Genomic DNA, 26,537 nt, shown 5'->3' with positions numbered 1-26,537 from the left:
TCTGTATTCCTCCCAGGCTACCTGTCCTTGCTTCCACCCTCTGGAGGCTTCCTTTTTGTGTTGGAATTTGTCCAGGAGCTCCTTCTTCATCCATGCAGGCCTCCTGGAGGTTTTTTTTTGCCGGACTTCCTCTTTGTTGGGATGCATCGCTCCTGAACTTGAAGGAGGTGATCCTTGAATATTAACCAGCTTTCTTGGGGCCCTTCTCCCTCCAGGGCTTTGTCCCATGGCACTCTGCCAAGCAGATCCCTGAAGAGGCCAAAGCCTGCTCTCCTGAAATTCAGGGTAGTGAGCTTGGTGTGACATACTGAGAGAGGGTTTGCTGACATTCAGAGGGACCTTGACAGGCTGGAGAAATGGGCTGACAGGAATCTCACGAATTTCAGCAAAGGGAAGTGCAAAGTTCTGCACCTGGGGAGGAACAACCCCATGTACCAGCACAGGCTGGGGGCCAACCATCTGGAATGCAGCTTTGCAGAAAAGGCACTGGGGGTCCTGGATGCCACCAAGCTGACTAGGAGCCAGCAATGTGCCCTTGCGGCAAAGGCTAATGGTAGCCTGGGCTGTATTAGGAGGAGTGTTGCCAACAGGTGGAGAGAGGTAATCCTTCCCCTCTACTAAGCACCTGGATACTACATCCAGTTTTGGGCTCCCCAGTACAAGACAGCTATAGAGCTACTGGAGAGAGGCCAGTGAAGGGCCACAATGATGATTAAGGGACTGAAGCATCTCTCATACAAGGAAAGCCTGAGAGAGTAGGGACTGTTTAGCCTAGAAAAGAGAAGACTCGGGGGGGATCTCATCAACATGTATAAATATCTGAAGGGAGGGTGCAAAGATGGAGCCAGGCCCTTTCCAGTGGTGCCCTGTGACAAGACAAAGGGCACAAACTGAAACACGGGAGGTTCCCCCTCTGAATATCAGGAAACACTTTTTGACTGTGAGGGTGACTGAGCCCTGCAACAGGTTGCCCAAAGAGGTCGTGGAGTCTCCATCCCTGGAGATACTCAAAAGCCGCCTGGACACAATCCTGGGCAGCCTGCTTTAGGTTCTATGCAAACCTTTCTGAAAGATAAACTGCTCCAAAGTTCAGTCTCCTTTTAGTAATATAGCATTGTAGGGGTATTCCCTGTGAACCTTTCCTTTCCTTTAGGCAAAGTTCAACATGATTGATGGGCCCACTAAAAATTGAAAAGCAAAAGGCTAAGGTGAAACATGAATCATCCATGAACGGATCACTTTTAGTGAGTGTAAGAATTAAGCAGACACCGAAACTAGAAAAAGGTATCACAAGAACCTTTCATGTACTATCTACATGGTGGTTCTAGATTCAATTTATAGCAGTATCACTGATTACAATACAAAGGCTAATTTAACTATCAACACATACTTAAAAAGTTAGATGAAAACAATATTCTGAAGTTATATAGTGTCACCACTGGATAGTCATTACAATACTGAGATAATGCTTTAAAAATAGTCCAGATGGGGGGAAAAAAACCCCAAACCACAAACTAAACAAAAACCCAAACCCAGTACATTCAATTTAATGGTTAAGATATAAAAATCTCCCTCTTCTATAAATAAACTTTCTTGTTTATGGAAACTATATATAACACATGATTGTGTTTGTTACTTCTTTCTGTTCGGTAGTTTAAAGGTTAGCTGAACAAATATCTGCAATACTGCCACCAATATTTCTGCTACAGCAAAAATAACCATTTTTTGATACCGCTAGTGTTTTTTTCACAAACGTAGAAGTTGGTTCAAGTGCTGAGATACTGGCATAATATAAACTGAATATATATTAAGGCTAATATCATTTATTGTAACAAAAGCAAAAATAATCAGAAATGTTTGTGTTTGTTTCCCCCCCCCCCCCAACCAATATTGTCTTATTTCTTAATTGTGATATGAAGTGCCAGGAAACCCACAGCTGAGAGAAACAATTTGTTTCTGGCTTGCCTGTGCCCTGTATCCTCTATTGTCATTACTGATTTGAGTCTTCCCTTAGGCTCTCATGACACACGTTTTAAAAGGCAAAGAACAACAACTTCTTGAAGTAGGGAATTCAGACTGTCTCAATTAAAATGAATAGGTAATATCTACAAATTGTTATTTCTTATTATGGCTGTGACTCAAATCCTCTTCTGCTAGTTTTAGTTTCTCATTTAGTGTATTCTTCCATGCAGAAGATTTCACATGTCTGGCCAGAGAGGTTACAGAGCCTCAGACTGCATGTACTGGTTTGCATACTGTCATACTGTATATTAAATGATTTGTATACTTATTGTGTGAATTATCACATGGAAATTTTGGACCAGTCTTATTTTCTTCATAAAGTAAATACAAACTTCTGATTAAATTGCTACATACATTCATTCATGGTGGCCTGTTACAAATATTTTCATCTCTGATAACGAGTTTTACATTTGATAACAAAAAAAACAGTTAAGAGCATTCAATACATATTAGTTTTCATGTTTCAGGATGATACATGGGCTTTTTTCTTCATCAATCAGAAGTAAAGATTTCCCTTTTTTTATAGACATAAACATTTTAACCTTTTTCATGAGAACTTTGAAAGGAAACCTTAAGAAGGCATTACATCAAGGGAGTCAGTCTTTTGGGGAACAGAAAAGCTACAAACTTTATTCTGCAGTAACACTCTGAATCCCAAAGAGATCCATGATACTAACAACCAATTTAAAACTAATTTATCTGTAAAACATAGTAATAATCTGCACACGCAAAAGTACAGTGAATGGAGCTGCTATTTGCCATATGAGGACTACTTATATGTTTGGGTTTTTAAGGATAAAATTACCTGGTTAGCTCTTAAAAATTTTGGACTAAAGGAAGTGTTGAGGAAAATGTTCCAGCCTGTTTTGGGATCTCTTGAAGTAGTAGGCAGAATCAACACAAGGAGGCTCTTTGGTAGTATTAAGACACTGTCTATTAGCAGTTTTGGTTTTGAAAGTGATCTATTAATACTACTTTTGCTGTTATTTAAATTCATATTTTAATAATGAAATAAAATTTCATTTTTGTATTTATTCCCTCTCCCCCCCGAGTGTTTTCAGTAATTGATTCCTGCATCCCTAATTAAGTTTTCTAATATCTAGAAACACACACAATCATTTCTGGGCAGTCTGAAGAGTTTCAGTTCAAGGAGTCAAGCATTATTTTTTGAAAACAGCCTTTTTTTCTGTTGTTGTTTTTTAAATGCAGTATTATTTGTACCCCTACAGAAAGCATTTACTTTTTTCCAAAGGATAGGAGTCTTTTTGAGTAAGCAGTTGTTACAAAAGGGTTTCATGAAAATGAATGTTTTGTACTACAGCAGTTGTGGTGTTCCATCAAATTCTGTCACATACTTGCCTTATAAAAAACGTTGTGACAACGTCTGTCACAAATGATGCAAGCACCTCTCAGCATTCCTTTTGTCAGTCAAAGTAACAAGTTCCTTGATTTAGTATGCAGCTTTCAATTGGACGTCAATCTATATGACAACAATTTACATTTCCAGTGTACTGCTGTTGGCATGTAACTGAATTTTGGCAGCTAGTTCCTTGATATAAGGAAAAGCACATATTGCCAGCAGCTCCAACTTTTACAGTCTCATGAAAATCACCTCTTCTAATTTTGTAAGATCTACAAATTGATTTAACAGGCATAACAATTGCTATCCTAGCCAAGGGCAACTCTGAAGAAAAAAGCGTAAAAAATTGTACACAGATACAGAATGCCAAGGAGCCAGTGGAATTTTAGGTACCATGTAGTTTAAAAAAAAAAAAAAAAAAAAATCAGAACAGATTTGAAGAAGCTTTGAAATAATCAGAGTTCAGTTATTAGATAATTTAACAGCATTACAGCACTCATGCAAAAATTTCCAAGTCTATCTTTATTCTTAGAGAGAAAAATTCTGCAGAATTATAAACAGTTGTTCAAAGCCAGAGAAGGCAACATCATCACTGCCACTTTGGTTTTGACAAAGTAATTCCTCAAATCACTGCAAGCACCTTCTGTTCTTTCATCAGAAATGTTAAAATATCTTGCCTCGTACTACTTTGTGAAACACTTGTCAAGCTTTCTCATCAAATCACATATAATGCTTACTTTTCAGGTCAAACTAACCTCTGTTGCTCTTCCAGCTATTTTAGTTTCACCTTCAATTGCCTTTGGGAACTTAAGTGTCATCTGACCACCAATCTGTTGTTGAAGGAAATATCAGTAACACAAATCTCTACCTGCATATCTCCATCACTAGGTTCCCTGCTACTGCACACTGATACAATCAAAGACAGCAGTCTGATATTTCAGTGACAAGCTTCATATAAACAAGACTAAAGAATTTTCTAGCTGGAGCAGAAGAGAAGGTTTTCATTTGCCACCTTTTCCTCATTTTAGCCTTCTACAGTTTAAGGAACGAGTCTGTCTTTCTTTCATCATCTCATGCCCTCTGACTTCAGCAGAAACGTTAGAAGCAATTATGAGCTTTGTTCCTCATTCCCTGTGGCCTCCACTCTGCTCATGATCTGTGATCGCACTTGCTCGCACTCTTTGGTTGGCTGTTTCTCTGTAGAGCAGACCTGACTCTGTAGCAGCTCCAGTCACCACAGAAATATTAGGAAGGATGTCAAAAGAGCCACTGCATTTCTCAGTAGGATATGACCAGGATGGCACTGCGCACTGCTCCTTTCAGAAGGAAAAGCCAGCTTGCTTTGCTCTTTTAAAAAGACAAGTCAATAAAGAACAGCACAGAGGTCAAGAGGACTGTGTGCAGAATGACCTATCACTTTCCATTATTCTAGCAAATTAAAGAGATTTTCCCACAGAGTAGTTGCCAATAGACCTAATTACTATATAAAAGGAAACAGAAAAGAGAGATTACTGCTATTTGCAAGCCCGTGCTATCTGAATAGTCAGACATTATAGTGATACAGGTTACTGTAACAAAAAGAAGGGAGAGAGACAGAGTGGGTTTAAAGCACGGAAAAAATGTGTGATGTAAAGCTAGAAACTGAGGTAGAAAAACTGAAAAAGAGCATAAACTACCATTTTATTATGGATATGTTTTTGCTAGGAACTCTAATGAGAATCCCTTTTTCCATATCTTCCAGAATGAACTAATTCAAATTCTTGATTCTGTCTATCTGTGTTTTAAAAATGATGCAATTGTGTTGTTGCCACATTTCTTGAAAATTACTAACATTGGATTCTGCAGTGTGTGCTGAATATAGTTCTAGAGAAAAATAAACATTGATTTAATTCATCCACGAGCCATGTTACATGAGCCATGTAAAAAAAGACCGACCATAACTACAACTTAGTTCTGTGCTCTCACCTGATACAGGTTATCAATAATAGTCTGATGAATTCTACAGTATGCTATCATTTACATTTCATGGGATTTAATCAAAATGAATCCTGTATATCCTGCTGCTACTAACTATTGATCAAGAAATTAAATGAAAGAAAACAAGCTGCAAAGCCTGCTCCTCAGAAGAAAATACAGATCGTATTGTAAAAATGGAATAGGTGAATGCGGTCCTTTGAAAGACTGATGATAGCATTAATCTTATTTATATCATAAATCTTGACAGCTGCACTTTCAAAAAGTTGTTATTGAATAGAAAAAGTAGACCTAGATTCCATATTGTCTTTAATAACAGCAAAGCAGCCAACTCCTGTTTTCACTTTCTGATTTACATTTCATCATAGCTATGAGTATAATAAAAATTGAGTAGTAACCCAGAGTGAGTTTTATTTAATCAACTGAGCCCTGAAAAATCAAAGTCCACACTCCCTTTGTAAACCGCACTGTCACACCTGTTTATTACAGATACTTTCAAAGAGTAACCTAATGCGAGACCCCTGAAATCGGATGTTAAATATAAAGGTGTAACCTTCTTTCTTTTGATTTAAATGGGGCTTTTGTGGCTCAGGTATATTTTGCATGTATTTTTCACCTGTCGGATAATCCAGAAACAAATCCTCACATCAAGTATACTATAAAGATCAAGATAGAAATTCTGAGAATCATAGAGATTTGCATTTATAAACTTGCTTATTATGTTTTTATTCATGCAGCTCTGAAGGCATAGTGTTAGCTTTTTATCTAGACTCTTTTCATTACTTCTCCCTGTTGGTATTGCAGCACATGCTGTGAATGACCTCCAGAGATTCCTGAAGCTATATGCAGAGAGAAACTATAAAGATCAAGATAGAAATTCTGAGAATCATAGAGATTTGCATTTATAAACTTGCTTATTATGTTTTTATTCATGCAGCTCTGAAGGCATAGTGTTAGCTTTTTATCTAGACTCTTTTCATTACTTCTCCCTGTTGGTATTGCAGCACATGCTGTGAATGACCTCCAGAGATTCCTGAAGCTATATGCAGAGAGAAAATTGAATCTGAAAGCTTTATAAGACAGGTTTGTCTTCAGCTTGTGTCTGATGTCAGCTGTATTGAAAAATAGAACTGGTTGTGAAACTGGGTCCTGGCCTTGAAAAGTCTCCAGTCAAATGGTAACAGATTCAGTTTGGTACCATATTGCTATTTGTTAGATGTGGCACATGTGTTAGAAGCAAAAAAGCTTCTTAATGAAAATCAGATGGAATAATCAGGCAACTTCTTTCCTGAACACAACGGGGAAACTAGATATATGACAATGTGCGCATAATAGGGCCAACGCAGGTTGGCGTCTGTGACCCTCCTTACTACAGAAGCCTGTAAAGTAAAATGACTCAAAACCAAGAAAATTAAAACTATTTATATAAACCATTATTTATTCCTTCATCCAAAAGCAACCAAAGAAAGGGTAAAGACAACAATCTATTCCTTTACTATTCCACTTTATATGAGAGCGAGCAACCTTTGTTAGGCCAGCTGACTTAAGGAAGAGCCTACTCTTACTGCTCCCCACTGATTCAAGAACTCAAGGTATTCTCTATGATACCTCCCTACTGCATTGTTCCCTCTTCATTTTCTTGCATTTTGTTTTAGTAAAACTTCTCATAGAGTTAAACTGAATTATAACTAGTATTAAAAATAGACGTTTCCTTTAGATTCTACATGCACAAGTATCAGAAACTATACAATTCTAGACATGGCCATTATTGGAAATAATATTTCTCTCTGTTACAACTGTCATGCTAGTGGTCTTCTTTACTGGTGTCCTAAAATTAATGTTAGCTAAAATGGACTACTGGCAGTAGCGTTGCCTTCTAGCTCAGTGTAGAACTACCTGTCACCACATATGCACGCTGTGGATTTTTAGCTGTTCAACTCTGTGGAGAATGGTTCTGCAAAATTAAATATCTACCATGTCCCTCAAACAAGTGTTTTAATAGCTGATAACACAGTTCTTTTAAATGGTGAATGTTATGTGCAATGTATTTTTAAGTATCAACACGTTTGCATTAGCATTGAAAATACTGGAGATGCACACGTCCCTAGATTGTTCAGTCTTCCCCAAGGAATTATTTTGAGTATTCTTGGTCTCAATTATACTATGCCAACTGCTATAAACAATATAGACACTCTAATATCTGATTTGTACATTTGTTTTTAATTCACCCTCTGAATACACGTAATGTTATCTTTCCAGGTGCATATAATGAAATGCAGAAGGATTTTTAAGACTAACATTTGGAAATTTTGAGAAACACAGTTCTGAACTACAGCATATGTGTTCACCCAAGCACTGTGCATAACATATAAACAATGACTGCCTCAGAGCACATTAACTATGAAATACTACAAAAAAGAAAATAGTATCTATTGTGCAGTTTTGCCCAAAGCTAGTTGTTGTCATTCTGTTTCTTACATTTTTGTCATTGTCTCTTGAATAGCTCTTAAAAATAAATTATTTGTTTGTTTTTAAAGAGGCAGTGGGACATTACATGATCCAGCTCTGAAATCCATGGAATGAATATATTTCAACAGTTATAGTTTCAAAAACAAAGAATCCTTCATCCCCACTGAAAATATTAAACCAAACATCGTATCAGAGGTTTAATAGGGCAGTCTTCATAATGCAGGATACTGTTATGCCCGATCTGTACATCTCTCTATCTTAGAACTAAGCAATATAGAATAATAGATCACTCAACTATGCATTTAATATGAAAATAAAATAAAATTCCAGATGCATAAAATACAGACACTAGCACTACAGAAATACTTTCAGCTTCTGAGGTCACTGGATTTTAGTTTTAAACTTTATGTTATTTCATCAAGGTATGTATTTTCACATACATGCTTTCATTTGTTGCTAATTTTCCTTAAAAACCTACAGTCTCAGGAACTGTATATTTTTAGCAGCACCAGTACATGTTTCTTATGTTATATTACATTCCAAGCAGTGCATATGAATTTCGGCTGTACTAAGCCACAGCAGTACATATACTCAGAGAGTAACATTAGTGATATTTTTCAACAACTCTTTTATGAGGTCTTATAAGCCTAGAACAAAGCAGCATGCCTAGTCCAGGTGGGGACTTGTTTCATGGAGAAATAAGAGGCAAACTAAATTTTCCCAAACAGAAGGAGACATACCTTAGGATGCACTCCTTCACCTAAAATATCAAAGGACAAGCAAATGAAATTCTGTTTTCACTAGTTTCTCAGATTCACAAATATAATTCTTTCAATTCAAATCCCAAAACTCAAGGGATTATAAACTCTGGAGGTGACTGCTGTGCATCTTTTTTCTACGCCCCAGCTGAATATATGGGCTAATAAGCAATGAGTTCTCTTTTGGTTAAATCAGCTGGTGAAGTTACTGCAGCTCACAATCCCCATCTTACAACTTGCTTCTAATGGACTCAGCTTGACACATCACTTCTCTCCCATTCTCCCTTATTCATTCTAAATCCTGAAAAGCCTTCTTCCCCTGTACATGGAAGCCTAGTCTGTGGCTCCATGCCTGCAGTCTTGGACTCCTACTCCCAAAGCAAATTATACTGAAAGCACAGAAGAGCTTTGATTGTATGTATTCGAAGAAAGATATCTAAAGCTGATGATAGCTAGTGTTATGAGTTCTAGTGATATAGTATTAGCTTTCTTCAAATTCTTTGTATTAAATATACAATAACTAACAATGCATATAAAACCTTTCTGTCAAATGCATCTCTAACTCTGCTACAATTTGTAAAACAAAAACAATTCTTTTTTATCTTTTTTTACACCTGCTACAAACACTGCTCCAAAATAAGACTGATAACTTGTAAAGTTTAAAAGGACAAATTCTATTTAATTTTGGAAGTAATTTCACCATTGTAATTGATGCTAACTCTCACTCTACTTTTTTCTTCATTTCACAGTCATACTTTTTTCTGTTCCACTTGAGTAGGCATTTCACACAAAAAGACAAAGACTTGTGTAAAAATTCAGGGGAAAAAAATGAAATTGATTGTACACAAAGTACTGTTCACTCAATCAGTTAAACAAACTGCAAGACTACCAATATAATTTACTGCTCACAGTTTTATTAGCTGTACGTGCAAAATGTAAAATTAGCAGACAAAGTATTTTCAGCTGTATTCATTTGCAGTTATTTTTAAAGTTTCACTAACTTCAAGTACAGCATGATTGAAAATAAATACATATCCTTTTTAAGAAATTGTATTTTCAAGTATAGCTCTAAACGAAAGTGGCCAAAATTTTCCCCTAACATCTTACTTGAATAAAGGCAAATAATGAAAATGTCTTTCTGCAGGACCAAAGTCAGGAATGCCTCCCACCCCACAATGTATTCACATGGGTTTACAAAGCACTATATAACTTCACCTAACTTATTAAGTAAATACAGTGGTAGCACTTCAGTACAAAAGAAGTCATATGAATGCTAACAATACTATTAAAATCTGTCCCTCCTGTAAAAGCACATTCCAAAACTGTATTTCTCTCTGTTTAAAATGTTTTCAAACTGCTGGCTGAGCAATGCGTCGAGGTATTTGGATAGACACATTCACACAATTTCATGTTATCATGTCAAGTACAGATAGCAAGTGTGATTTCCTTCCTGAATCATCTTGTCTTGGAAGTCAATCTTTGCTAAGGTTTTAGACGTACCCTTCAGCTAAGTACATTTTTCGAGCTGGAAAAGTAGTTCTTGTTCATTATGCCCGAGGGCACACTAGACTGGTGGGATATTAAGGACTTTTTTTTAGTGCTTCTTCTGCTGAAGAAACTATAATACACAGACTTAGAAATAATTATAAACAGGGTCCTTTACCTCTGCAACAGCCACCAGATGGCATATTTAGTAAGACCCTTTGGCTGAGTTCTTGTAGCCAGTCTAGACCAAGTGATACCTGACAGGGCAGTAGAGATCAGCCAATTACATCTTCATACCCTGGTCTCAGACACAGATGCTCAGGAGGGTCATATCCATGTGTATAAATATCTGATTGGCGGAGTAAAGAAGACAGAGCCAGACTCTTTTCAGTGATGCCCAGTGACAGGATGAGAGGCACCATGCAAAAATTGAAACACTAGAAATTGTATTTAAATGGAAGAAGAAACTTTTTTTACTGTGAGAGTGGTTCAACACTGGAACAGGTTGCCCGGAGAGGTTATGTAGTCTCCATCCTTGGAGATATCAAAACCCGACTGGACATGACCCTGAGCAACCTGCGCTAATTGACTGTGCTTTGAGTATGAGGAATAGATGTCTCCCCAGGTCCCTTCTGACCTCTACAGTTCTATGGTGATACATCTATAATGATTTGACTGCAGTAAACTGACTCAAATAAAGAAAAATTATGAATTAGTGTTACAAGCACAGGTTCAAATTTTAAGTGCTCTTGGCAATAGAAAGGAAATCAATCTTACTTCCTGCTTAATCCTTTATAGAACACCAGTGCTTTCATTTTCTGCATGTATAATTCCATCTGCTGAGTCTCAGAAATGTTAGTAGTCAGAGCCTACATCTTGAATTAAGGTAAATGAGTAATTTTGCAATTCTTCAGCTAAAGAAGAGTTAAGATAGGAATCTACTGCACTACTACTCTGTGTTCTCTCTCTTGTTCCATTATTACCATTTCCTTTGTAACAGCAAATACATAACTCACCAACACTCCCTCCCCCTGGAATCTGACATAACCTGTTGACATGCAAAACTGACACAGCAAATTTAGTGACCCAGCACAGCAAAAAATGATTACGCATCTCCATCAGTTCCCCCATATCATTACATGAATGTCTATAGCATGCCTTAGAACAAAATCCTGTAAAGCAAGGATACTGCTGTACTACAAGTTTTAAAAAATACTAGTGGTATTTAGCCCTTTTTAGAAAATTGAAATGATCACCACTGGAACCATAGCAGTTCTAAATGACTAAAATTAAATGATAGTTCCTATTTAGTAAGATTCAACGTCACAAGCAAGACATCTGCTTTGCTTGAATTGATATATGCTATTCTGACAGATGTTGGACTGTCTTCTGGTACTGAATATTCTGGATTCTGTCTATATGGTGCAATTATTTAATTCTCTGAAAAAAGATTTTTCTGCTTTGCTCTCCTAGAGAGTCACTAGTAGAAGGTAGAGAATTCTCCAATCTTAGCTTTTCTTGTATGCTACCCATTAAAACTTGTTAAAAGCAAGAAGGATCAACATCCTACAAGTAATCAAATCCCAGGTGACTACCGTAGCTGTATCATAGACTGAGTTACAGGCAGTCTGATGGGGCCGGGGGGAGAAATTTCTTCCTGCTCCCACATCTGATGAGCAGCTTTCCAAATGGTATGAGTGAGTAACATTCTTCATCCAAGCAACTGAGATAGTTCAGTATCAAGTAAAGAATCTTAGAGACTTTAGAAACTCAGATTTAACCCAGTGCTTCCATTATGCTTTTCTTTTCCACCCATGCTTAATCACTACATTTCAAAGGAAAGCAGTGGGAAATAAAATCCATTTATCATGGAGATAAAAATGAGTTTGTAATCCTTGTAGGGAACCAGCAGGTGCAAAGAGACATGAGAAGAATGTAATATAAATATTATCCAAATAATTTAAATTAAATGGAGATCAAGTCTCTTGTTGTGGATTCATGAACTCAAGACACCCAGAGATGTATTTCACAGACTTAATGTTTAACTGCAGAATTACTCTTACCATGTTGTCATACAACCTTTTCTACGAATACGCAAGCTTTGTCTTGAAACAGTCTCAGTTCATTGCCCTATCATAAAAAGTGACCTGTAACATTATACATTTGGCCTGTAACATTATTATCTTTTAACTTAAATAATTCTTCTCCCTTCATAGTATTTCCTCCATGAATATATGTAGAAAGTCAAAATCTCATCTCATCTCTTCATAGAATAAAGAAACAAGACTTTGAAACAGTAATAATTTAAAAGCATGCTGCAATCTTTTCACCAAATCCATAATCTAATTTGTCTTCTGGGTCACATTACACAAAATAGAAAGGAAAGGATAAAAAAACAAGCTGAATGCCACACTAGCACACCTCCCATTTACAAGCTAAAGCTGAAATTTGTAAGGATGCCGAATTAATTTAGACGGTCTCCAGCCATTTTCATTTTAACTGTGTGACTTGTAGTTAATTTCAAAAGATGTATACACTGAAGCACTTACAGACACCTGAAGAGAAAAGGCTAAATGCTGCTAATGCTGGCTTTTCCTTTAGTTGTTGAATTAAGAGGTTTATTGCCTTCCAGTCAGCATTCAAGTCTTCTAATTTTTTCTAGAATAGAAAATAAAAATATATTAAATTTATAATGCATAAATTAATGTAAATAAATGTAAAATAAATTAATGCAACTTTTTTTTTCTCCATCTGATGGACCACCTGAATTAAAAAAACCCAGAAAGGTAGAAACAGCAATTAATATTCACAAATGGCAGAGAGGGATGAGTAAAATCCTTCCCAGTTGGGCTGCAAAAGAGCTTCATCGTGTCAGGGTCCTGAAGGCATCTTTCCTCCTCAGAGTTTGGCTGCTGAAGCTCAGGGCCAACTTAGAGCCAGCACAGCTGCCTGACCCTGACCACAGATTGACTTCCTGGACCAAGCTCAGCCCCTTCCCATCCCCACGGCCCTGCCCAGCCACCTGGGGCTGTGTTTGACTCTGGTTCCCCTCACCGGGCCTGATCCTGACCCCCACCCCGGGGCAGCCCCCCAGCCTGCCCTGCTTCTTGGCTGGGGGCAGTGGGAGGGGCCCTGCCTGGTGAGACCCTGTCCTGCAGCCCAGCGGGGAGCCCCCGCCGCTCCCTGCTCCCAGGGAGCACTGGCTTGCCCTGCTCTGTGGTCGACAGGTCTTTACACCTTTTTAGGGAACATCATAGGATGACTTCTTCTTTAACATACTGTGGAGAGGTGGGGTTTTTTATTACCACAAACCTGAGATGTTAATTTTTTAAATTAAAATAGAAAGGTGAATTATGTATTAAAAAAACATCGTCAATAAAACCTCTGCAATTTGTAGTATCAAATGCAGAACACATTCTTCCACCTATTAAAAAAAAAAACCCAAAAGTAAAAAGAAAGTCTTAGGAGTCCTCAGGGAGTCATAAACTTCAGCGTGTGGGCACGCAGTCCTGACCAGTAATGCCTAAACTGTTACTTTTAAACAAAACCTAAGTGAAAGTCTGGAGTCTGAATTACATCAGTCCTCAGATAACCCTGAGAGGCATTTAGACTTGGAAATGTCGTTTCTATCCCTCTTTCTTCCTTGCTCCAAGGACTGTAAAGAAGGATGAAGCATTGCTAATTCTATGCTGGCATCTCTAAACTCTTAAAATGAAGACCTCATTCCTTTTTTAAGCTGCTCCCTGACTGTCTCCTACAAAAAGCAGCACAGATTACCAATGCCACTCAGGAATGCTTTTAGTATTCTTGTGTCCAATTCACAATTGGATAGATAGATATAGATATATATATCTATATATAGATACATAGTCTAAATCACAATCCAGCCATGATGGAGAGAGGATGCCTATTAAGGAAGGTACTTTAATTACCTAGAGTCTAAGATGACAGGGGTCAATAGGAGAGGGATAGGAAACAATACTCATTAAACTGAAGCGTGTACACACACAGACACTGAGGTAGCACAATTTCATATCCTGATATGTCAGGGGAGCATTTCTAGAATTTGCCTTAAGCTTTGCCATAAGTACTCTAAACCTGTAAAGTTCTTTTACATCTGTCACCAATAGAGGCCAGAATACTACCTGGTATAAACTCTGGACAGATTTCTGTCTAAATGCTTTTTGATAGGGCGGGAGAGAAAGGATACAATTCTGCATTAGGGAAGAAACAAATGTTTTATCTTTAAAAGCAGGTTAAAAATTGCATTAAAAATAAAATAAAAAGTTAGGAATATCAGAGATTCTCCTTGATAATAGACTATGAGGACTAGGCAGAAAAAGCAATCAGGTACGCATGACAAATGCAACTTGTCATATTCAAAATCATACATATGTTTTACTTCTGTGTGGATTACGGACACACGGAAACACACACTTTGGAGACGTTTAATGGCAGGTTTTAAAGTTCCTTTTTTTCTGCTGTTGTAGCCCAAGAACCTACTTCCAGAGCTTAAAATGCAAAGGACTGCTCCAATATCTATTAATTCGATAGTAGCAGAGAATGCAGAGAGCCCTTAAAAACAAAAGCTGGAGAGATTACACTCTCAAAGTCTGCCTTCATTATACAATATATTCACAGTAACTCAGGAAGGAGATATGGATGTTATAAATATAATATTGGTCCTCACTATGAGTAGCTGCTTAATCATTCATGTGGATGTGAGCCAGGGATTTCCTTCCAGCAATGACAAAATATAAAACATGCCCACCACAGACATTAGAGAGGGTTGTCTGAGGCAACATCTACGCCGCTAGTAAGAGAGTAGCTAGTTCTAAACTCTTCTATCAGAATTATAGTTTGATCCAATCTTGCACCTGCCATAAATTAGCATGCGTGCATTAAAATGTTAACTTCTTTGAGCACAATTTTGCTGTAATTGCAGCCCTAGAGCTTTGGTGACAAGTATGAACATCAAATTTGTTGCATTGAGGAACACTTTTATTGATTTATTGATTTCCTTTAAATGTCAGCGACCGGTGCAATTTAAGTGAGGTTAACATTCATACATGAACTAATCATCTCATTGACAGCACTAAAACTAGATAGGAGTATTTAGAGAGATAAATGATGTAGTCTTTTAAATGCAAGACTGAGGACAACGAAAATGAGTTCCTCACTACTTACTCTCCCACCCAACATGGGAAAGGACAAATTGAGTGCTGTGGCAAGGGAACTACAGCTCTTCCACTGCCACAGAAATCCTTTCCTGAATAAACTGTTCTGTTTAAGTGCTGTTAATCATGAGATTGGGGCTTACGTTCTTTCTATTGCCACTGTCACCAGCAGTAACCTCTCCCTCCCCCACCTGCAAATCTTTACAGAAATGCATTTTAAAAGCATGAAATCCATTTTATAAAAGTGAATAGGTCTGATTATTAAAGTGCTAGTGCTTAAAGGATCACACATCTCATCCCATATTGACTCTTGAATCAGCATATAGGATTTCATTTGCCAACAAAAATATTTTTACAGTCCTGCGTTGCAAAATTCCAGTATCAGCACTTTTAGTATGCTTAGTGAAGGTGTGAAAATATACCTATTTCAGTGACATAACTATGATATAAGACTAAGCATGTGTCTATATAAATCCATGGGATTTAATTTACATTCAAAACACTATAAAGAGTATATTATAAAGGTTGCAAAGATAAACATTAGGAAATGCCAGAATAACGTCAACTATTAATATTAATTCAGACACAATGCACATAATTACACCAGTATCTTTAATTCTCTGACACTGTTTTCCAGCACAGGAGAGGCTTGCAGTGTAAATTAGCCTATAGGACCTCTATTTCATTTATTGAAAAGAATGGGAAGATTTGTGGTGAATTAAGGAAACCAGAGAGAAAAAAAGGAAGCTAAGACAAAGGTGCCTCAGAGAACTAAATAATCTCTAAAGCTGTCAAGCAATGCTATGCAAGTAACTAATGCTTTTAAAGAGGCCATGTAATTTTATCTTTTTTTCTGTGCCACAAACTAAACAAGGAGTATGAGTCTAAGTATTGAATTGCTGCTCGCACTGTGAGTGCTGTCCATATCCTGTACTGAATTAGGCAGGGTTCAGTCTAAACCAAGGCCACCACAGCAGCTTTAATTCAAGAATTTTCTAAAATTTTGAGTGCTTAACTTTGCAACCTTGCTAATATCTTTTCAAAAACACCTTAATCTGAGTACAAATTATTTCTGCTTCCGCAAAATACCTTTTGTGTAGAAAATGATTTTGACATTTGCGGAAAATTCTGTATTGGAACATATAAATAGCAAACAGTGCTGGAAGTTACTCATGAAGAGTGATGACAGAAGACCAACTCAATATAAATGGGTGGAAGCTTAAGGAAACCTACATCATCAAGAAAGCAATTCAACAGTCCTGACAGTATATATTCACTGTTTTATGACTTATTGTACAAGACAGACAGTGAACCAGAAATTAACTTCACAGGTCATTCAATTAACTGAACTACAGAATGTAATGAAAAAAGTAAAATGCAATTAGAGGGACTAGAAATTAAATACTCACTATTCTACAAGTAATTACTAATTTCCTCACAGACACATTTTATAATATCATTGTCAAAACTACAACTCAAGGAACATAATAATCTTTATTTAAAGAGTTATCTCGTTCCAGTAAATCTGGTAGAAATTGGCACTTTTCAGCATCTTTGATGTGAACACTTAAAAGAAATAGACACAGACTACACTTCTATGTCAGAAGTTTGGCCTAAACAGAATCATTTCACAGTATTTATACTTTTGTCAGTGTAAAACAAGTACTAGTTCTTCTCCTTGAGAATGCCAGCATTCATTCTGCAATCTTTATATGCAATTACAAAAATCTAGAAAGTCAAAACCTCTAGTTTTTTGTTGTTTCAAGTGCTTTGCTTATTAAAATGTGGAGTAAGATCCCCTAAGACCGCAGCTGAAGTCATACAAAATGAGTAAATGCAGTTATTGCAGAGTGATTTTTGTTCCATCATCCATTCAGTGTGCAGATGAGATGTTTCAGTTCCCAACAATAATAGCATTGTATTAGCCAAGGAGAACTCCCAACGCAGCGTCAAAAGCTTTGTTTCTGCCCACTTTCATTATCACACTACTTTTAAGTCACCTTGAGTTTAACCTCTTTTAGTGTTTTATGACTGTTTAGGAGAACTGATCATTAAAATAAAGTATAGATACCGAAGGGGAAAATAACTCTTAAGGATTCCTGTTCAGGAAAGAAGAAAAGAAACAAAATCATTCTTAAATATGTATGAATTTCTAAAGTGAATATAAATGCATTCATGTGCTCCTGTGAATGGAGATATGCTGGTGGGATTTATAAGTAATTTAGAGGAAATTTTGTAAAAGTAGGAAAATAATACTTCAAGTATAGTGACTAAATAGAGATGGAAAACCAAGAAATTCACTGTAGAGGTCACCCACAGACATCCTAACTTTGTGAGGAAAACTTTTTCTGTAAAATGAGGTTATTGAGTGCTGTAGGCTTGGAAAAGCTCTAAATAAAAAGACAAAGTTTACTATCTCTGCCCAGTCAGAAGCAATTGCAATAGATACTTAGTGTAATCAATAAGCCACTATTACAGTTTTTGGGAACTCTTAATCATCATGTTCACAGTTACTTTATTAGCAGTTATAAAACCAGAAACCAGATCAAGCTCTGGTTGATATGGTAGTGACCTTACTATTTTGGTCTCCTACTCCAAAAGCAGCTGAACCACACATGGGAGGCTGCTTGCTGATTATTTTCTGCTTCAAGATTCTACAGGATAGAAAATGATACTCTAGTCTCAATGAAGGTCTACATAGTCTTTAGGAAACTGAGTGTAAAATATCCCCTTCAAACTGATTTCTATGCTGGGGAAAAGGATCCTATAGTACATTTTTCTAAAAGAGAAGTGTTGGGAGGCATTAGCCTTCTTAACAATGTATCTCCTGCTCCAAAACAGACTCAAGTCAGTCATTCTACATGAATTTTGGCAGAGAAACTGAGTGGGAAAGTTCTATATTGCTACGTCTTCTTTCCTTCACAATGGAAAAAAATTAAAGCAAAGGGCCCTCTTTATGACTTGACTCTTACCTTTTCTAGAAAACACGTTCATTTTTTTTTAATTGACAAAATTTCTGAAAGCAAAATTCAAAATAAGGGAGTTCAAAAACATGTTATGTGAAGCCATTAATTAGGCACCAAAAAATTACATTTGCTTTCAGTGTGGATTACTCCTGAAGAGGTAGAACAACCTTAATGTCAAAAACAATATTCCCATCAAAATATGCAAAAATTTTCTAGCTGGGAACATTACATTTTTCCTGGCTATGCCATCACAGAACAGAACAAATGCCATTTGCCAAGTTCTATAATTGATTTTAAACAGAGCACATCAAGGACAAGTGTACAACAGGGGAAGCATAACCCATTACATAGTAATGGATATTGCTAAAGGTTGCTTCATTACCTTTACTGGATGAGTAGCTGGTTTTTCCTTATATAAATGACACCCTTTAGACAAAACCTCTTCCACATTCGGCTGTTTAGCCTGCACTGCTGCTTCAGTTTCCTGAAAAATAAAAACACATGCAGTGTAGATTAACCGTAGCATAAGTAATATGACTGAAAAGTCCTAAAGCTCCACGGGAAGCTGTAAAACACCAGTAGATTAGTTTCTGCTCGGGATTGGTTTCTGGGAAAACTTATGGATAGTAGCAGCTAAGGACAAAGAGGGTGACCAGAGAAAACAAAAGCAAAGAGGGATGGAAAAGACTAATGCTAGCAAAATAAACAGCGATAGGTCCCTTCATCCTGAAGGTTTCAATAAAATGATTACAAAGCTAACACAAATTCATACTAGGAAAGACAGGCATGAGAAATCTCATTTAAGCAGCTCTGTCCTTTTGTCTGTTTTATGTTACCAGCAGATTAAATGTGCACTGGTTAACATTTTGTTCATATAGTACGTGGCATTAAAACCATTTCATGAGATGCAACAATGATACTGAATTTAGAAAGATTAAAAATATTAACAGAAAACTACTATTACGAGTAGTAAACTAGTATTTATCTAGTAAAACACTTAGACTAATGAGTTAAAAACAAAAGCACAGTAGCAGTGACAGTCCTAAAGGTATGGGGAGGCACCTACCATTTAGCAATGACACCCTACTGAATTAGCAACAGCATATTCTCTAGCAATTTTCTTTTTTAATCTGGAAAGGTGTAACTCATGTGCTAACATAAGGCAACTCCAAGAAACCCTTCCCAACATACAGCAGCTTCATTTCATCAGGCACTGATGAAATAAATAATGGGTGAAGCACTACATGTAGATAATTAAAAGCAAAAAAAAAAATCACTGAAAAGTGTAAAAGAAAAGATAAACTACACCTGGAGTTCCAAGATTCATATTGTTTTCATTTTTCAAGTAATAAAAAAAAAAGATAAACAAAAATCACAGAGTTAACTGAGATATTAAAATTAACTGGTTGGTTTGTTTTTGTTTTCCTCTCTCCACTCTTCTCCCACCTATTTTATAGCTTGATTACCTTGTCCTAGCCAATACTGCAGACTATCCACTGACTCTCCAACTTGATTTTCTGTCCACAATCTCTGTTATCATTAGCATGACAGCAGATGAGATTGCATGCCAGGCTTGTCACTATCTGATCCGACACATCATTTCATTGGCAGAAATCTGCCATTCTTTGCTCTGCAGTAAACTTGTTGAAATCTATGTCATTTTAAGTCTCAGAAAGGGGCCTTTTTGCTCCTTTGTTTCAGCTCAACATAGAAAACATGTCTACACTGCTGCCTGAAATTTTACTTGCAAAACGTTATGGACAATCAGTAAAAATAAAAAATGTTGATAAATTCACTATCATCTCCCATTTTTCTTTTCAAATATTGTTTATCAATAGCAAATGAAGTGAATTAAAGCTTGTCTGATTTCTTGTAACAATATTTGAACATGTTTGCATTTAATTGCTTTTTATTATAAATTTCAATATTAATGAGATATAACTGTAAGGTTTCATAGAGAATGAGCACTGAAAAGCAATGCAGAGCAAAATTGGGATGTTGGGGGGGTGGGAGTTTATTAACCTGTTGATCAAACCCTCATTAAAGTTCCATTTTCTTTCTGTTTCAATACCAGGTTAGCTTTCTACTTCCCTACTCACCATATAAAGAAAAAATAATCATCAAGGAGTGTTAATGAAGAAAGTAATTTTCTGCCTATCTTGATGAAAAATAGGCATTTTAATATTTGTTTAGTTGCCTTTTTTTTTTTAAACTAAGCCACCTGCAGTATTTTGCCAATATTTTGTGTTGTGTTATGCTACGTCTCAAATACTTGTTATTTTATAACAGCACCAGGTATCATAAAAAATTCTGTAGCAGGAAAAACACATTACAACTCCCCGCAGAGTCCAAGAATATCAAGATCACTACGGGTACACCTACACTGCCAGTTTAACCTGCAGCATGGATGTGCCTTTGAAGTGGAGATCTCAATCTTCCCCACTCACTCGGCTTTGGTTTCCACTGTGGACTGGTCTGTGAGCACACAAATTGGTTTCTTTCAGGCTGTAACCAGCATGGAAGGTGCGCTCTAGGAGGGTACCTAACACAGTTCCTGACTGTCGCTGCCCAGACCCTTGGGGGTCCCCTCACCCTGCCCATGGCCCTGGACCCCAGGTCAGCCCCCTGGAGCTGTCAGCCCCTGCCCCAGCAATGCCGCAGCAGGGCTGGTCTCCAGCTCCCCACAGCTTGGCCCTGCCTGGCCATGGGCCCTGCTGAGCGGGGCCCAGCCGCGGGCCTGTGTCCCAGCCTGGAGCCTGATGCCCGGGGCTGGGGCTGCCCCGGTGCCTCCCGGCTGCCCTGCTCCTGGCTGGGCAGTGGGACGGGCCCAGGCTGCCAGGCCCTGCACTGAAGGCGCCTCAAGGGGAGCCCTCCGATGGCCCCGGCCCACAGGGAGCTGCCGGCCCTGCAGGGCCCTGGCAGCTGTAAGAAGGATGGAGCGAACTCGAGCACTTACTGGTCCCTCCCAGGTCATCTTCACCACTTCCCTTTAACATTTCCTAGACATGAGGAAAAGCAGAGGCTCTTTCAGGAGGCTCTCTTAAGCTTTGTCATGTATTTGATCTGATTAGGTTTATAATAACAGTCATTAACAGTAACAGTCAAGTTCCACCACCAAGAACTGAAAATTCAAACCCAGAAGAACCTGGCTAGGGCAGGCACTCCAGACTAATTAGAAGGACTATTCATAACAGGATTTACTACTCAAGTCCTGTAGCTGTAACAAAATTTGGCTGCTCAGTATTTATTTGTACTCTACCTTCTATATTGAAATTTGAATCATGTTTTACCATATACACACATGTAACTAGGCTAATTTCCCTTTTAAAATTAAGAGAAAAAGAAAAATCGCACAATGAATTACTGATGGTACCATGTGACTCCACATTCTGCAGAAAAGAAGAAAACATTTAACGATCCTTTTCATTGTCATTATTTTATGCTAATACTAGTATACACAACACATAAAAACTAAGATATCCCATTTTTACATATTATGTAAACATTTGAAAAAGTATTCTTTATGGGTTCAAAAGGTATTTGTTCTTTATGGGTAGAATACAGGTATAATTTTCCATATTCAGGTAACAGAAACATAATGTATTTAGCTGTTAAATCATCAATTCCTTCTGCTCTACAATTTTCTGGAGTTACATGAACTGATCTTGTGTCGTCTGATCTTTCAAAATCAATGGCCTTGACCTAAACCGAAATGCACTGTGCAAATCTATCCAATATAGCATGATGCTTCAGTTGAGATTTATGTGGAAATAAGAAGAGAGATAAGAGTCCAGGGGAAAAAGAGGTTCTCAATATCCTGTCATTCATTTGGACACTGCTGAAATTAACAAATATCTTATTTGTTAGAGCAGCAACTATTTTTTGATTGTCACACATTAATTCTAACATCATCTAAAAACATCACAAAATGATTTTAAATAAGTGCACACCTGACATTAAATCGCTGCAGTAACTCTGAGGGAGCTCTTTGCCCAGTTCTCTGCCTGATGGGATAGCCCCTTGATTAATTCTGCCCAGTGAGCAAGTTTCCAGCAATTTCAAATCCATTTGCTAGGTGACACCCTATTAATATGGGTCGGCAGGTAAGAGAGTAGTTTCAGGATACTGCCCCATCATTCAGTTCCCAAAGAGAACAAAAAGGTAACAACCATAACACGGCCTCCAATGGTTCGCTCGCAACAAAGAGACCGCAGTTGTTACCTAGCCTGTGCAGGATCCAGGAGAATAACATACTCCCAGAGCAGAGCCTGACGTCTGTTCGTGATCGCATGGGCCAGGCTACTACTAAAGCTAACAGGAGTTGTCCATGCTCATGTCCATCAGTTTTTAGAGAATACCAAAGCCACAACTTTCTGAAGGTCCTGATTCAAGATCATTGACTCCTCTGCCACGCTCACTTTGCTTGCTGTGGGAGGATGCAGCGCTGTCTCTGGGAAACAGAGCTGACTCTACTGGAATTGCACAATTTATGAACTGCCTGTGAAAGGAACCGTAATGCTACTTCTGGGCCGGGTGATGAATATGCTAATTAAACTTTTCACACATATGGCAAATTAAAATACATCATCATTGGAAACTGCTGTTTCTCAAACATGTATAAACAACAAGAATCAAACAGAGGCCACCTTTTTTCCATGACGTACCATCTATGAATTTTCAGTGGTGTTAAAATGGTGCATCTGAACTGATGAAAGCCTACTGCTGAATAAGCCACATTGGCTTCTGCATTTCCAACAACATGTCAGTTCAACCCGCTGAACAAATTTACAGGCTGAAAAAGTGGCAGGGACTTGTCTACAGCCCCATCTGGACTATGAAAGTCTGTTGATATAGCTCAGAACTTAGAAAATTCATACTCCCTAGCTGAAACGAGTATATTGACAAAGGCTCTGGTGTGTATGCCAATGGAAGAGAAAGTTTGATGGCTTGGCATATGTTATTTCAAGAGATGGTAACTATCCTAGCAGACACAGACAGGTTGTTTGACATATGCTACACATATACTAGGAGGCCCAGACAACTATCTATAAAAGTATCTGCAGCATTTCAGACTGCGTATTGCTCTATATTAAGAATCACAAGCACTGATTCATCTTCTCTGGTAATGCTGGTAAAACTTTTGGGATCGATTTCCCAATAAGATTATGTCCATAGGACATTTTCTGCAGGGACAGTAGGAGAAGCTCAGGGTGATTAAACCTCTGTCTTCATGGTGAAGTGCAATGCAAAAATGGAAACTTAACTACAACTTTCAAATAAAAAAATATAACTTGGAAACTAATATAGTGAGTTGTTTTAAAAGTCATGACCTCTTTTTATCAAGATGGTACATTAAATGAAGACTAAAGAAGAGAATTTATTCACAGGAAAACAAAAGCAGTAAACAATTTCCCTTCACTTTACTGATCAAGACAAGGCAGTGATGTTTAACAAGCAAATATACTAAATCTAAAATAATTTGGAGGTTTTTAATTTCAAAAAGACTTCTTTGAAATAATCAGATATAAAACCCCATATATATTTGACTTGATAACAGAACATTTAATTATGTTTTTCTTGTCTTTTAGACAAGGGAGGGTATAACTTGTAACCAGAATTCTCTGAGGTGGATTTTCTTATTCATGCACACGAGACGCTTCAGCAAGGTTCATTGAAATATTCACGCCTATCTTTCAGGTTATTATTTCCAGATATTTAGGGAAAAAGCTATAAATAAATGGTGACGTTCCGAGTGCCTCATTTTTTCCTCACAAGTAAAGAAAGGGAAGTGGATAGAAAACATGAATGTATTCCCATCTGCAAGAATTCTGGTTCTAAATAAGTGACCTCATTTTTTCTTTTGACTCAGCTCTGCACATTCCCATTCATGGGGCAGACTAACAAGCTAAGCCACCACAAAGAAGAATGGTCAGAGGAGACTTAATTAAAATACATCAAAGTTCAGCTACACGACAGTGATCATCGGATCTTGATGGTAGGTCGGACAGTACAGTCAATGGCATTCTAAGTATTCACTTTAGATATTTGTACAATATTGTTAGAATACATCCAGGACATACTATTAACAGTTCTGTGGCCATATTGAGGTGGGACCTAATCCACTGGGGGAAAAAGGTAGTTGCCAGTATTTAAACTTCCTGAATAAACACTTTAATCAATCTTGCTAAAATTCAAGGAGAGACAAGCTTGTACCTCTGTTCTTTTCTACATAACAGATGAAAAGATTTGATAACTTCCTGAATATTTTACTTATCTTTATATAGAAAGAAAACGCTCTGTGAACATCTAAGTTACAGAATTTAACTTCACCTTCCTGTCTTAGGGTTTTATGAAAAAAAAAAAACAAACAACAAGTAATTCCATTTAAAGACCATTCCATTAGCGGCCTGGGTAGAAGCTTAGTGTAAAACTGCTTTATCGTTAAAAATATTCTGTAACTAGAGGACAAGTCATTTTATGTACCTGCCTCTAAAAATGCCATTTTAATGAGTAAATAAAATAACCATTCTTTCCCCCATTGCCTTAAATCACTGTTCTTTTAAATGTGAGGCCCAAAGTACGATCCCAAGGCAGTATTAGAAGCTATCTTAATGGGGAAAAGAATATGGTGAGATTCATCCAGCTTTTTAAAGTAAAGTGTGCAAAAGACAGTCATCTGATTTTAATGAGACTGGAAAATTGATACAACTATAGCTCTTGACCTTTGTGAACTACTTTCAAGATACTTTAGACAACAAACAATTATTTCACAGAAAAGAGAACTACAGGAAGCACCTCTTCCTTCTAAAAGTGCACCAATTCAATTTTAGAGTTCCTAAATACTTTCTAAACCTATGAGTGAAGCCTTTGTGCAGTTTGTAAAATATGCAGACACCGTGTCTATTAAAACCTGGTGGTGTTTATCATCATTCCGCTCCCTGCAATATCTCTTATTCCTGGTACTGAAAAAGAAAAAGAAAAAGAAAAAAGAAAAGAGAAAGAACAAAGAATAAAGAAAAAAAAATTTAAAAAAAAATTAAAAAAAGAGTAAAGAAAAAAGAAAAAAGGAAAAAAAAAAGAAAAAGAAAAAGGAAATCCTCCACAATGAAGTGGAACTAAGAAGGTCCCAAAATTTAAGCCATGCAAACAAAGTGCCTAAAATAGCAATCCCCACCACTTTGCAGAGTGAAAGGATGTTTTTTCCAAAGCACATTTTCCTGCTGGCTATCAGAAATTTCTGAGCTTCCTCTGTACATCTAGAGGAGATGAAATACAGTAATTTTTTCCCCACACAGAGAAATCAGTATCTTTCTATTGCAGCTGCCTGTCCTGAAAAGGAAATTTCCTGCAGGTACTGAAGATAGATGAAATTATTAGCTGTAAAGACATGACCTGCAGATATGGCATATGAAAAGAATTTGGCTACGGTGGACATACACCGATAAAGCACATTTAATCATCCAGTTGGACTGTGAAAAGATCCAGTAAGAAGAATTCTTTGAGATTGAATATGATTCAGAATATTTTATTTTGAGGCTGGACAGGACACAGGATGAAACAGCTGCTCCTGTTCCACCTAGGCTGCAGATCCTGTCTTAGTTCCAGTACATAATATAAAAGAGATAATAACATATCCAGGAGAACTGACACAGAAGAAGGAAATATGGCACAAAAACATAATGAGAAATTCTTGTGAGAAAGTAAGGGAAGTCCCAATAATTTTACATGCTCTCTCTTAGTTTTGGGGTCTTTTAGATGCTGAATGATAGCAGCTTAAGAGGAAGAAAAGTTACTTAGATTGACACAGTAGCAGATATGGACTACCACCATAAGCATCTTGACTGGCAAGTGAAATTTGGTGAAAATTACAAAAGTATTGAGTCATAAAAATTGTTTATTTCTTCTTGTAAACAGGAAAGAAAGAAATCAAAATTTATTCTCTCTCATTGTACAAATAACGACAGTTCTATTCAATAAACCAAATTAAAAATCATTTAACTCAGGAGGGATGCATTTATTTATTTATTTTACCATCTAATTCATAGACTCATAGAATCATAGAACACTGTGGTTTATTTCTTCTTGTAAACAGGAAAGAAAGAAATCAAAATTTATTCTCTCTCATTGTACAAATAACGACAGTTCTATTCAACCAACCAAATTAAAAATCATTTAACTCAGGAGGGATGCATTTATTTATTTATTTTACCATCTAATTCATAGACTCATAGAATCATAGAACACTGTGGTTTAGATGGGACCTCTAAAGGTCATCTAGTCCAACGCCCTTACTGTGGGCAAGGACATCTTCAACTAAGGTTGCTCA

At 37.2% G+C, this 26,537-nt stretch overlaps 1 protein-coding gene across 3 annotated transcripts in view; it reads right to left on the bottom strand.

The window, feature by feature from the left end:
• The window catches only part of DMD (dystrophin), a 1,230,427-nt gene that overhangs the window by 382,470 nt on the left and 821,420 nt on the right, over nucleotides 1–26,537 (bottom strand). For all 3 annotated transcript variants that reach the window (XM_009283051.2, XM_009283049.2, XM_009283050.2), the window contains 2 exons: nucleotides 18,594–18,695; nucleotides 12,618–12,726 (listed from right to left, as the gene is read on the bottom strand). In XM_009283051.2, coding sequence (XP_009281326.1) covers nucleotides 12,618–12,726; nucleotides 18,594–18,695 — 211 coding nt within the window. The remainder of the gene's footprint in view (nucleotides 1–12,617; nucleotides 12,727–18,593; nucleotides 18,696–26,537) is intronic.

The sequence above is a fragment of the Aptenodytes forsteri genome, unplaced genomic scaffold (assembly GCF_000699145.1).
Source record: "Aptenodytes forsteri isolate BGI_AS27 unplaced genomic scaffold, ASM69914v1 Scaffold2, whole genome shotgun sequence".
Classification (NCBI taxonomy): domain Eukaryota; kingdom Metazoa; phylum Chordata; class Aves; order Sphenisciformes; family Spheniscidae; genus Aptenodytes; species Aptenodytes forsteri.
The sequence above is the reverse complement of the archived record's forward strand: the minus strand, read 5'-3'. Positions and strand labels throughout refer to the sequence as shown.